This window comes from Moschus berezovskii, chromosome 1 (assembly GCF_049115385.1).
Source record: "Moschus berezovskii isolate FMDL1 chromosome 1, NW_MosBer_1.0, whole genome shotgun sequence".
NCBI lineage: Eukaryota > Metazoa > Chordata > Mammalia > Artiodactyla > Moschidae > Moschus > Moschus berezovskii.
The window spans coordinates 122,014,924-122,027,254 of NC_142460.1; the positions used below are offsets into that span (position 1 = coordinate 122,014,924).

General features: G+C 39.8%; 1 protein-coding gene across 6 annotated transcripts in view; it reads left to right on the forward strand.

The window, feature by feature from the left end:
- Nucleotides 1-12,331, forward strand: part of GOLIM4 (golgi integral membrane protein 4) — a 93,863-nt gene that overhangs the window by 60,470 nt on the left and 21,062 nt on the right. For 4 of the 6 annotated variants that reach the window (XM_055410372.2, XM_055410391.2, XM_055410381.2 and 1 more), the window contains exons 4-8: nt 156-209; nt 1,960-2,110; nt 5,299-5,381; nt 5,911-5,994; nt 9,113-9,271. In XM_055410372.2, coding sequence (XP_055266347.1) covers nt 156-209; nt 1,960-2,110; nt 5,299-5,381; nt 5,911-5,994; nt 9,113-9,271 — 531 coding nt within the window. The remainder of the gene's footprint in view (nt 1-155; nt 210-1,959; nt 2,111-5,298; nt 5,382-5,910; nt 5,995-9,112; nt 9,272-12,331) is intronic. The other 2 variants (XM_055410399.2, XM_055410416.2) reach the window with 1 other exon arrangement.

The window sequence follows — 12,331 nt, forward strand, 5'->3', positions numbered from 1 at the left end:
GAGAGGACCTCAGAAGCATCCTGGCTCCAGCTTAGAATTCAATTTTACTTACACACGTGAACAGTGAAAACCTTTCATTAGGAGCTTTAAGTTCTGTTTAACAAAAGAGCCAAATGTGTTATCTTTTTGTTAATTATTTGCTTTTCAATTTGCAGCAAGATTCTAATAGCAGGTACAGCGCATTGAATGTCCAACATCAAATGCTGAAGGTGAGTAATTTAGAGGTATTCTTCATGAATGAATAAAGGGGTTAACTAAGTAACTTATATGATTAAGGAAAGTTTACAGAAAATTGATTTGTACCGTGATATGGATAATAAAGTCATTTTGGCTATAGGTGATATATAATTGTAATGCTCCGTTATGTTTATCACCTGATTACAAAGGACATATTTAACTCATTATGCATTTTCTTATAAATCAGGGTCTCTGGTCACTTAATTTTTGAGTTTGTTCTTTACTCTTTAAGGATTTTCATTTGTTTTTTATCTAATTTCTGAGTGGTTTTTCTTGAATTTTTTTTTTTTTTAAATCTTAGAGACAGTGTAGGCAGTGGAAGTATTAGAATGCTGTCTTCCTGTTACTAATGTGTCATAAGTGGCCCACCTACCACAGGAGCACAGTTTATATTTAAAGATATTCCTTCCTTGGTTCTTGGGTAAAACTCATTGTTGTGTGTCAGGAAGACTGGAGGAGAGAGAGAGAGATGCACTGTTTGTGTCAGGCCAGAAGAGATGAGCAGCGGCTACTGTGCCACCCGCACAGCAGGACACCTGTGCCGTTGTCTCCAGCAGCCAGTGCCCAGCTTTTTGCTTGGGTGTTGTCTTTCCTCCTGTGTCAGTAGGGTATATGCCTTTTATTGAAACCATCATCTTTACTATTCTCAGGAAAAAGCAATACGTGAATTAAAGCGGACCACCCATTCGCGTTAAGCATTTGGAGACTATAGAATTTATCTAGATTGTGATTACAGTATTATAATCTAGAGTAGTATAAGTAAGAATCATTTCTACAAAAAATCGATTTTTTTCTTTAAACTGGGTTACCAGAAAGGCTGATAATCAAAGAAGGGAAATAAAAAATACTGCTGGGAAAACATCAGATTGAAAGGCAGCCTAGAAGCTCCATGGAGGGGTAATTTTTCCATTAGCTCTACCTCGTTTCTACAGTAACTTGAGTCCCTGGGAATTTCCCCAGATCCCATCCTTTTCCATCACTCTTGTAAACTTCCAACTTCTTGTTGTTCACATTAATGTTAAAAATTAAGGAGAAAATTATTTTTGGCCACGATCCCAAACTATTCATTTGAAATGGAAAGGAAATGGAAGAGAACTGCACAAATTTAAAGCGGTCAGGAAAACGAAGCCAACTTCATCTATGCTTACTTTCTTACAAGAGAAAGGCTGTGCTATCGAGAGACAGGCTGATTTAGAGAATATGTTAGTGCAAATTCTCCGTGCTCAACGCACAGTGAGGCCAAACAAACCAAACCATCAGAGTTTGGAGCAGAGAAAGGTTTATTGCAGAGCCATGCAAGTGATTGGTAGCTTGTGCCCTAAAGGCCCCCAAGCTCCCCCAAGGGTTTGGCAAAGCATTTTTAAAAGCCAGGTGAGGGAGGGGGTTGCAGGGTCTGTGATCAGCTTGTGCACAAGTGTCTGATTGGTGACAGTGAGGTAGCATGGTGGTGTCACAGGAGTTAGCATTATCAGTCCTTAGGCTCCAGGAGGCCTGAGGCTGTATGCTCATGGTCATCAAGCAGTTAACATCTTCCATTTGGAAGGCAGGGGCATGGTTTCAGATCTACAAAACAACTCAGGAAATGGGCATCAAATACTATTATCTGGATACTTCAGAGAGGAGCTAAAGCAGGGGATACAGGGTAGGCCTGTCCCCGGAAAGCCCCATGGGGTCCTGCTCAGATACAAATATATACCCCTGCTCAAATTTTCATCTTTGCAGAGTCAACACGAGGAGCTAAAGAAGCAACACAGCGACTTGGAAGAGGAACACCGCAGACAAGGAGAAGATTTCAGTAGGACATTTAATGACCACAAGCAGAGATACCTGCAGCTGCAGCAGGAGAAAGAACAAGAGCTTTCTAAGCTAAAAGGTATTTGGAAACCTAATGAGCCAGTGTGCATGGAAATGAATACCCATGTTAATGTTTGAATAGAACAATAGACTTTTGTTTGCTTGGTGATTTATTTACATTACATGTGGTGTTTTACCAGCTACTTCTTTATGATATTTCACACTGATCTCTCTGGGTTTGTTTAGGGAAACAGTAAAGAATACTTAGTGTTTCTCAATGGGACATATTGGTCTTGTTGGGCAAGACAGTTCTTTTTGTGCATTGTGAGACATTTAGTATCTCTGACCCCACCCACAGAATGCCACTAGTTCTCTCCAGTCACAGTGATAGGTTTCCAGATCTCCACTGGGGCACAAAGACTCTTGATCACTAATAGTCACTTCAGAAAGCTCAGGCTCTGAAGTCTGCCTGCCCTGGTGAATCAGTGACTAGTTTTATGACCATTGGTAAGTTGTATAAATCTCCACAGGCTTAATTGTCCTCATCTGTAAAAGTGGGATATTCATAAAAAGTATTCACCTTATAGAGTTGGTATGAGGATTAAATTATGCAAAGCACCTAATACAGTTACTGGTACATGGTAAACCTTCAGTATATGCTAACCACCATAAATATCACATCAGGTATTTTCATAGTAATATGAAATGAAATACGTCAGTTCCGAGTATGAGTTCTGAAAAAGGGCAACAGCATATTCTACAATCACCTATTCAGGTCCTGAATAAGTTTGAAGTGTGAGATTTGGTTTAAAAAGGTACATGGTGCTTACATAAACAAAGATGAAATCAGAGTAAGGTCTTTTATAATCTAGTTAATTGTACTGTGCCAAAAAATTTCCTGGTTTTATATAAAACGTCGTCATAGAAATCTGCTGTGTGATAGGTCCTTTGGACTTTCTTTACTTTTCTTTTGCTATGCTTTGTCTCTCAGTATTCCAAACTAATAGGTTAATAATGGTATTCCAAAATAATAGGAATACGTTGTAAGTATTTTCTAGGTGCCTAACCTTGGCATACTTCACATAATTTAGTTCATTTAATTTTAGTGAGAGGCTTAAAAGGCATGTTATATCTTATGTCTACTTTATATTTACGCCTTTCTTTGAAACTCAGTCCATGTGTAGTAAAATTTTTATCAAGAAATCAGAACCATGGAAAATACGAGGACATTTGTATGTGAGTTCTGCATACTCAGACAGTTCAAGCCTGATGGCTGGTCTGAACATCCTGGGATCTAGAACAAAAGGAGGACAGTCAGTTCTGGGGCTCTTGTCATCAGAAGAGAGAATCTCACAATATCTTGGAGGGTGAGAGAGAGACAGAAACATGGAGAGTAAGAGAGAGCAGTATTTTTGGTACCAGGTAATATTTGGAAGACATCGCTCATAGAAATTTTAAACAACTTAATATGGCAGTGCCTTTGATGACACTTGATAAGTGATTTTCACATCAGCAGTTTCGTTTGATCATGGTCCCTGACAGTAAACTGTGATAGACGAGGGTCTGTCATGGCAAACCATGATGTGTGTAGTCCAAGTGATCTTTGGTAGATTAATGTGACACGAGGAGGGAGTTTAGAATTTAGAATTTGGATAACGATGAGCTGATACCATGTAAGCTTAGATGATTCTTCTCATCATTATGGTTATAATAAGAGCTGACATGCAACAAATGTTTGCCATGTTTCAGTACTGGGTGAAACTCTTCATGCAGGTATCTTATTTAAGCCTTATAACAACCTGAAATGTAGGCGTTATGTTTAACCCAGTTCAACAAATGAAGAAGTTGAGGCCTGCAGTTAAGTAATTTACGGTCACACAGCAAAGGCACAGGAGACACTGTCCTTAAGGTTATAAACTGAATTCCTTTAAAAGTCAGCCCTGTATTTCAACTGCGTGTGTGTGTGTGTGTAGACTGAAGGCCTATCCAGCCTACTTGGGGTCCTCTTGGATTGCTGCTGGTGTCCTGTTTTGACGTTTGAGAAAATCTGCTGTTACAAATAGGTGAACAACTCAGCCACTAGCGACATTCTCACCTTCTTCTTGATCTCTTCTCAAACATAGTCATAAAGCCAGTGCTCAGGGATTAAGCAGGGACTCTTAACAGAGTGAAAGCGGGCAGAGAATATGAGGTGGCATGGTGACCAGCAGTTTTCTGCAGTGCTGAGGGCCACCCTGGAGACAGTAAAGTTCTGCCAGCAGGGAGTGGCTGCCACTCTGGGGACAGTTTGCCCAGCACCATGCAGGTCCACACCTGCTGCTGTCCCAGCATCATTCTAAAACAGCACCCCTTTCACTGTCGATCATATCTCCCATTGGAAAATGAATCATATGATCACCCAGCTGCCATTTAACTTCTGCTGAGAATTGGCCTGATGTTGCCAGAATCTTATGAGACCCAGCTTCTTGATTTTTACTTGGTGACAGCTCTTCAAATGTGGAAGACACTGTATGTCAGCTAACATTTGCAGGGGCCAAAAAAAAAAGTCTGTGTGTTGACCAGTTCATAAAAAATAACGTCCAGATACAGAAAATGTGGGAAAATTACTAAGAGGCTGTTCCTTGAATTGTAGGGCTTGTGGCTGGGGAGGTTATAAGACTTCACTATGATCACTGCAGTCTTACATTGTAACTGTGGAAAGACTTGTCCAGTAGCTATTGGAGGAAGAATTTAGACCAGTCAAGAACTCAATTGTGGGAGAAAGAAAATACATTTAGAATTTTTGAGCAGATGGGGTGTCTGTCTCGTATTTGTTTTTTGAGTTGCTTTTGTAACTGAAATCCCTTTGGAGGACTGTGGAAATTACTCATGGCTATGCAGTTTGTGCTTTTTGGTAGCTTTGTTTTTAATTTACGGTGAGACTAAAATCTTAGATGACACCTACCCATTACATTTCATTCCTAAGGGTTTGCTTATTAACAGAAATATTTCCTTTTTAGCGCAGGAGTAATTAAAAATCCTTAACTTCTATGCCAGATAGATTATTTAAGCATATTTAAACCACTGAGCCAGAGTGTATTGTGTTGTCCAACTGAATCTGTGCCACATCCCAAAATGGTGCTAAGTTTTGTTGATTTGGAGTATTGTACTGTCAAAGTTCAAAATGATCTTTGAAAAAGTTATGTGAGGCTTTAGATAGGAAAATAATAGAATCAAGAGCCTGAAAAGCCCAGGGCTTTATGCATGATTGTCCTTTTTCTAAAATAGAAACCGTGTACAATCTGAGAGAAGAGAACAGACAGCTGAGGAGAGCACATCAGGACATGCACACACAGCTGCAAGATGTCAAGGTAAAAAACAACAGCGACCTACAGGCCCCAGCATTTGATTGTTTGGTGTTTGCCTGCTTTACTTTGTAGTGGCTTTAAAAGTCGTTCACTACTTGACCTGCTTTACAATCCACACTGTTATTTTGGGCTTTTGCAGAAAGTGAACCTGCCCATTACTTCTTGTGCATTGTAAGCTAAAGAATGATCTGGAAATTTCAGCATTTGCATTAGCACTGGACTGATTCTTTTGCTAGATGGTTGAATCTTAATAAGCTTTTTCTTTGCAAAGATTTATTAATAACTAAAGGTATTTTTCTTCCTGTTTTGATTTCCTTGTAAGTGATTATGATTTTTGGGTAACACATTTTAGATTGTGGATTACCACCTTAACCATGGTCTTCCCTCTGCAAAGATTTTTGAACTTATCAAATGCTACAACAACAAACAAGCCAGCAAGTGAGCAATGTTTGGGTGGCCATACCACTACCTGCCCAAGAGGAGTTTGTCCCAGAATGTCAAAACTCAACATGTAAAATTCTTTTTTGTGTAGCAACAGCATAAGAATTTACTCTCCGAGCATGAGCAACTTGTAGTGACTTTGGAAGACCACAAGAGTGCACTAGCTGCTGCACAGGTTAGAAGGGTAGCAGCCTCTCTGGGTTCTTAAGTCTGCTTAACATTTCTCAGTTCCTCTATGCATGCAGTCTCTTAAAGGCCAGCCTTCACTGAGTTCCTTAGGACAGAGCTTTCCTGATCCTGAAGATCTTGCATGCTTTCAAAACTCAATCAAAGAATATTAAGTAAAGTTTTGATTTTTTTCTTCTCTTTTTTCTCCCCCTGCACTGGCAGTGTGGTTCATATGACTTTTTCTACCCTCCACCAACTCCCTACATGTAGTAGTCTAATACTTGTCTAAGTCAGAGAGTTCATCCCATATATGTGGATTTTTGCCACTGTATCGACCTATGTAGACTCTTGCTATACTATCTACAGGATTTTATATGCTAACTACCTAAATAAATTATTGTAAAATTCTATATTTTACTCCTCCTTCCCTTGCTCCCAGCTTTATGCCAGCATACACTCCTTTTGGGCCTAGGCTTATGTATTGTTAGGTCAAATTATAGGAAATAAGAAAGTTCAGGTAAATAGAGAAGGAAAACCAGAGTTGTTAAGTTTCATTTGTTCAAAGCCTACAGCAGTCCTCGCACAAGGCAGGCCCTCAGTAGATAATGTATTAAATGAACAAATACAGGTGTTAGAGAGCTTAGTGAAGTAATGTCACACTGTTTTACAGCTTTATCATTGAAGCAAATAGGAATGGCTAGTTTAGTCACTGTATATTCTTAATCACTGGTCTTTACTTTTCTTCTCTCAGAAGAATTAAAAGAAAAGAGCAAAGGAAAACCAACTATTTGTTCTTACCAGGAGACTGAGCATTATTTTTTGTCTTTATAAAATTTTTAAAAGAATCATATGCCAGGCCCTGATCTGTTTCAGAGACTATAACATCTGGGTCTGTGGAATCCCTTTTCAAGGCAGTCATTGATTATCCCCCTACAAAACTGTAACTGTGTGGTAATTTTTTACATGTTTATCCATTAAATTGGCTTTAGAGGATATTATTACTTTCAAAATCTTCTTTATAAAATTTCTGCCAAGCATTGTTACATGAGGCTACTTTTCATACTGAAAAATATGACAGACCAATTTGAATACTCTAGGTACTATAATAACAATAAATATTAAGCAATGACTTGATAATTCAGAAAAATGTGAGTAAAGTAGTTCATTTAATGACCAAAACCAAATTCTGTTGTAAGCTCACTGGGGAATATTACTCACAAGATTTTGTAATGGAAAACAAGTTTTTAAATTTAACGTACATATATTTTTCTATTTTTTTGAATATCTTTTTGGTTCTTTTGGATGAGGTCGTCAAGTTTCTCCTGTTCTTTTACTCCCCAGTTGAAACTTTCCCCAGATCTGCTTAGAAAACAACTGCTATTTAAGGCATATATGTTTCTCATGTAAATCATCTTATGAGATTCTGTCTTGACAATATGATTTTTAAATATAATTAAGAGGGGAGAAAGCAGGAACTGAGTGGAATTTGAGAGCTTAGAATTTGTCAGGGATTATCATAATAACTTTATATACAGAATTTTATTTAATATTTACAACCTACTGAGTTATATAGTAACTGTATATTTTTTTTATAACTAAATAAAATAAGGTCAAAAGGAGTAGAGAAGCTGGCCCAATATCAGTGCCCAGAACCACCTTGAAGCTGGGATTTGTGGAGATTCCCTGTGTTACAGTTATGTGGGCCTTGCCCCACACCTGCTGAATACTGATTTCTAGAGTGGGCATCCAGGAGCCTGCATTTTTAACATGATCATTCCATAATTTAACATGATTCTTCATTCATGCTCATATTTGAGGACCATAGTATTTCTCCCTTCAAAGGTTATATACGTAGGAAGAGGAGAAAGAAGAAAGGGTAGAATATTTATCTTATTAAAAGCATCGCTGTGTGGATGTCATTTTTTCCCCCTTTGACCTCCAAAGTTGGTTTGCAAATGTTTTGATAGGTTTCTGGCTAAGGGCCACTGTTAGCCATATGGCACACGTTTGTACAAATGATAAAGAAGCACGCCCCTGAGACAGATTTAGCAGGCAGCCTTCTCTGTGAATTAGAAAAAGGCAGGAAGCGGGTGGGAGAGTACCGTGCAGGTGCACAACTGTGGCCAAGGGAGCAAGACTCACCAGCCTCCTCTCTCTGCTCTGCTGGGCACAGTGAGGGGGGCGCCCTGCCTGGGAAGCTGGTTCAGAAGAGATTTCTGGGTCCTTTGTATGTGCTTATGGAAATGTGTGTTTACACATATAGCACTTCTGTTTTAGGTTAACCGTGCTGGTGCATATGATAAGCCAAGTATAAGCAGTCTATTGGTTTTCTTAACATATTTATTTTTTCCATCTTTATAGCTTCTGGTATTTAAAGTATCACACACACACACTCCCACATACCCTGCCACATATACACACAGATAACACACACATGAGTAGATTCTCGTCCTATTCCTGCATTAGTGCCTTTGTCATTTTAGAAGAAAAGGATATTCAGAATCCAAGACTGAGAATAAAAATCCAGCCTCCTTTCATGCCTATGCTACTGTTTTGCAAAACTGCAGAGCACAATAAAGGGAGCTTTTTGGAGAAGAAGGGACCTTATGTGACCACAGATTCACTGGGAGAGAGGGTAGCCTGAGTGACTTTACATATATAATCAGTTACTTATTTGAAGCGTATGGTTCTCTCTGCTGAAAAGTGTTACTCAGACCGTACTGGTAAAAGATATCTGCACTTACATTTATATAAATGTGGAATTCTAAAATAGATTTTACTGTCATAAAACTGATTGCATAGCTGTCTTTAATAATGATATTTGTACTAGAAAGTTATTTATAAAAATTCTGACTTAGTTTAATGTAGCATGGAAAACTAACATCTGTCTTAGATATTTTTTTCTCTGTTCCCTTTAACTCTAACTCTAATTTGCATGTGATTAAAAATGGTTGAGCATGTCCAAGTAAGTATAGCTAATGCATGGAAACAGTCTGCATATTTTTCCTCTCTTGTATTTAGGTATGATATTTTTATCTAGTCCTCCGCTGAACTGTCTATGAATGATATCCTTTTCCCTCCTCAAATTGTGCAATTTGCATCCAATTGTGCAATTTGTAACACAGACTCAAGTTGCAGAATATAAACAACTGAAAGATACACTGAATAGGATTCCAAGCTTTCGAAAACCAGAACAAACAGAACAGCAAAATATTACCCAAGTGGTACATTCTCCACAAGGTGACAGTGCAGCAAGAGACAAGTCACCTGGAGAGCCTCGGGAGGTAAGAGTTGGGAACTGGTCTGTGTCGATTCTTTTCTCTGTCAAGCTGTTCTCAGGTGAACTGCTCTAAATATGGTCAACTCTTCCTGCAGAACACTGATTCTCAAATTTTAGCAAATATCAAGAGTTCCCCATTAGGGCTGTTAAAACAGGAATAGCTGTTTTCAGCCCACAGGTTGGGCTTCCCAGGTGGCTCAGCGGTAAAGCATCCACCTGCCAAAGCAAGAGACTCGGGTTCAATCCCTGGATTGAGAAGATCTCCTGGAAGAGAAAATGGCAACCCACTCCAGTATTCTTGCCTGGAGAATCCCATGGACAGGGGAGCCTGGTGGACCACAGTGCATGGGGTCACAAAGAGTCAGACATGACTGAGCATCTGAACAACAAGCCTACAGGTTACAGTTCAGCTAATTTGGGATGAAACCTGAGGGTCTGCATTTCTGTTTCAGCTGGTCTGGTGATGTACACTTTGAGAACTGCTGTCCTGTTTTCTGACAAACACTAAACTAGTTTTATCTTTCTTCATATGGGTCTATTTGGTTGAAAGGAGCTATCATGTCTGAATATTTTAAAGTTTTTTTTTTTTTTGAGGTGGGGGATTGGGGTAGAGTTCAGTTCAGTTCAGTCGCTCAGTCGTGTCCGACTCTTTGCAACCCCATGAATCACAGCACGCCAGGCCTCCCTGTCCATCACCAACTCCCGGAGTTCACTCAAACTCATGTCCATCAAGTCAGTGATGCCATCCAGCCATCTCATTCTCTGTCGTCCCCTTCTCCTCCTGCCCCGAGTCCTTCCCAGCATCAGAGTCTTTTCCAGTGAGTCAGCTCGTCACATGAGGTGGCCAAAGTATTGGAGTTTCAGCTTTAGCATCAGTCCTTCCAATGAACACCCAGGATTGATCTCCTTTAGAATGGACTGGTTGGATCTCCTTACAGTCCAAGGGACTCTCAACAGTCTTCTCCAGCACCACAGTTCAAAAGCATCAATTCTTCGGCGATCAGCTTTCTTCACAGTCCAATTCTCACATCCTTAACATGACCACAGGAAAAACCATAGCCTTGACTAGACGGACCTTTGTTGGCAAAGTAATGTCTCTGCTTTTTAATATACTATCTAGGTTGGTCATAACTTTCCTTCCAAGGAGTAAGCGTCTTTTAATTTCCTGGCTGCAATCAGCATCTGCAGTGATTTTGGAGCCCCCCAAAATAAAGTCTGACACTGTTTCCATTGTTTTCCCATCTATTTCCCATGAAGTGATGGGACCAGATGCCATGATCTTTGTTTTCTGAATGTTGAGCTTCAAGCCAACCTTTTCACTCTCTGGGGTAGAGTAAGAAGGTTGAATGATTCTGAGAATATGATAATCAGCCTACTCAAGTACTAAAGCTGATAATATATTTGAACTTGATACTGGACTAGGCCATACAGCATATGTCAAAGTTTGTATTTTAAGACCTTCATGAAACTGCAAGAGAGTACGTGCTAGTCACAGAATCCACTCTTTTGTATTCCCGTTCTTTATAAAATTGTCTTGTTGTTTAAGAATATCTCCTAAGTGCAGCATCCATTCTTACCGAGTTGTTTTAGTAATCAGATCTTTCCCCTGACAAAGACACTTTAAACAATGAATGTTTGAGAAGACTCCCCAACTCATCTTCTTATCATCTTATGGGAATAATTAAGTTGGTATAAGTGGACTTCACTTGAATCTTCAGTCTGAGCAAAGCATTCCTTCACAGACAGGTTCTATGTCCTAGATACTTATTCTTTGTCTGGGTCTTATGTTGCTCTGAACTTCAGAAAACACGGTCAGCGCCCTGGTGCGGAAACTGGTTCTATTCTCCATCCAAGTTCAACTGGATTAATCTTTTAATGACTCTGACTTTTTAGTTTTTCTATCTATGAAATGGAGGTAATAGTTATTTGCCCTAACCTTTCTCATAGGGATGTTGTGGAGATAAATGACAGGTGTTTGAAAGCACTTAGAGTTCTTCAGAGAAATATTTCCTATAAAGCCAGGCAGCGTGCTTGCTAAGTTGCCTCAGTCATTCTGACACTTTGCAACCCCATGGACTGTACCCTGCCAGGCTCCTCTGTCCATGGGATTCTTCAGGCAAGAGAGATTCCCCATTTCCTTCTCTGGGGAATCTTCCCAACCCAGATATCAAACCTGTATCTCTTGATTCTCCTGCATTGACAGGCAAGCTCTTTTCCACTATAAAGCCAGTTCAGTTCAGTCACTCAGTCGTGTCCGACTCTTTGCGACCCCATGGACTGCAGCATGCCAGGCTTCCCTGTCCGTCACCAACTCCCGGAGCTTACTCAAACTCATGTCCATTGAGTTGGTGATGCCCTTCAACCATATCATCCTCTGTTGTCCCCTTCTTCTCCTGCCTTCAGTCTTTCCCGGCATCAGGGTCTTTTCCAATGAGTCAGTTCTTCACATCAGTTGGCCAAAGTATTGGAGTTTCAGCTTCAGCATCAGTCCTTCCAATGTATATTCAGGACTGATTTCCTTTAGGATGGACTGGTTGGATCTCCTTGCAGTCCAAGGGACTCTCAAGAGTCTTCTCCAACACCACAGTTCAAAAGCGTCAATTTTTCCGCACTCAGCTTTCTTTATAGTCCAACTCTCACATCCACACATGACTACTGGAAAAATCATAGCTTTGACTAGACAGACCTTTGTTGGCAGAGTAAGATCTCTGCTTTTTAATATGCGGTCTAGCTTGGTCATAACTTTTCTTCCAAGGAGCAAGCATCTTTTAATTTCATGGCATCAGTCACCATCTGCAATGATTTTGAAGCCCTCCAAAATAAAGTCTGTCACTGTTTCCATTGTTTCCCCATCTATTTGCCATGAAGTGATGGGACCAGATGCCATGATCTTAGTTTTCTGAATGTTGAGTTTTAAGCCAACTTTTTCACTCTCCTCTTTCACTTTCATCAAGAGGCTTTTTAGTTCTTTGCTTTCTGCCATAAGTGTGGTGTCATCTGCACATCTGAGGTTATTGATACTTCTCCCAGAAATCTTGATTCCAGCTTGTGCTTCATCCAGTCC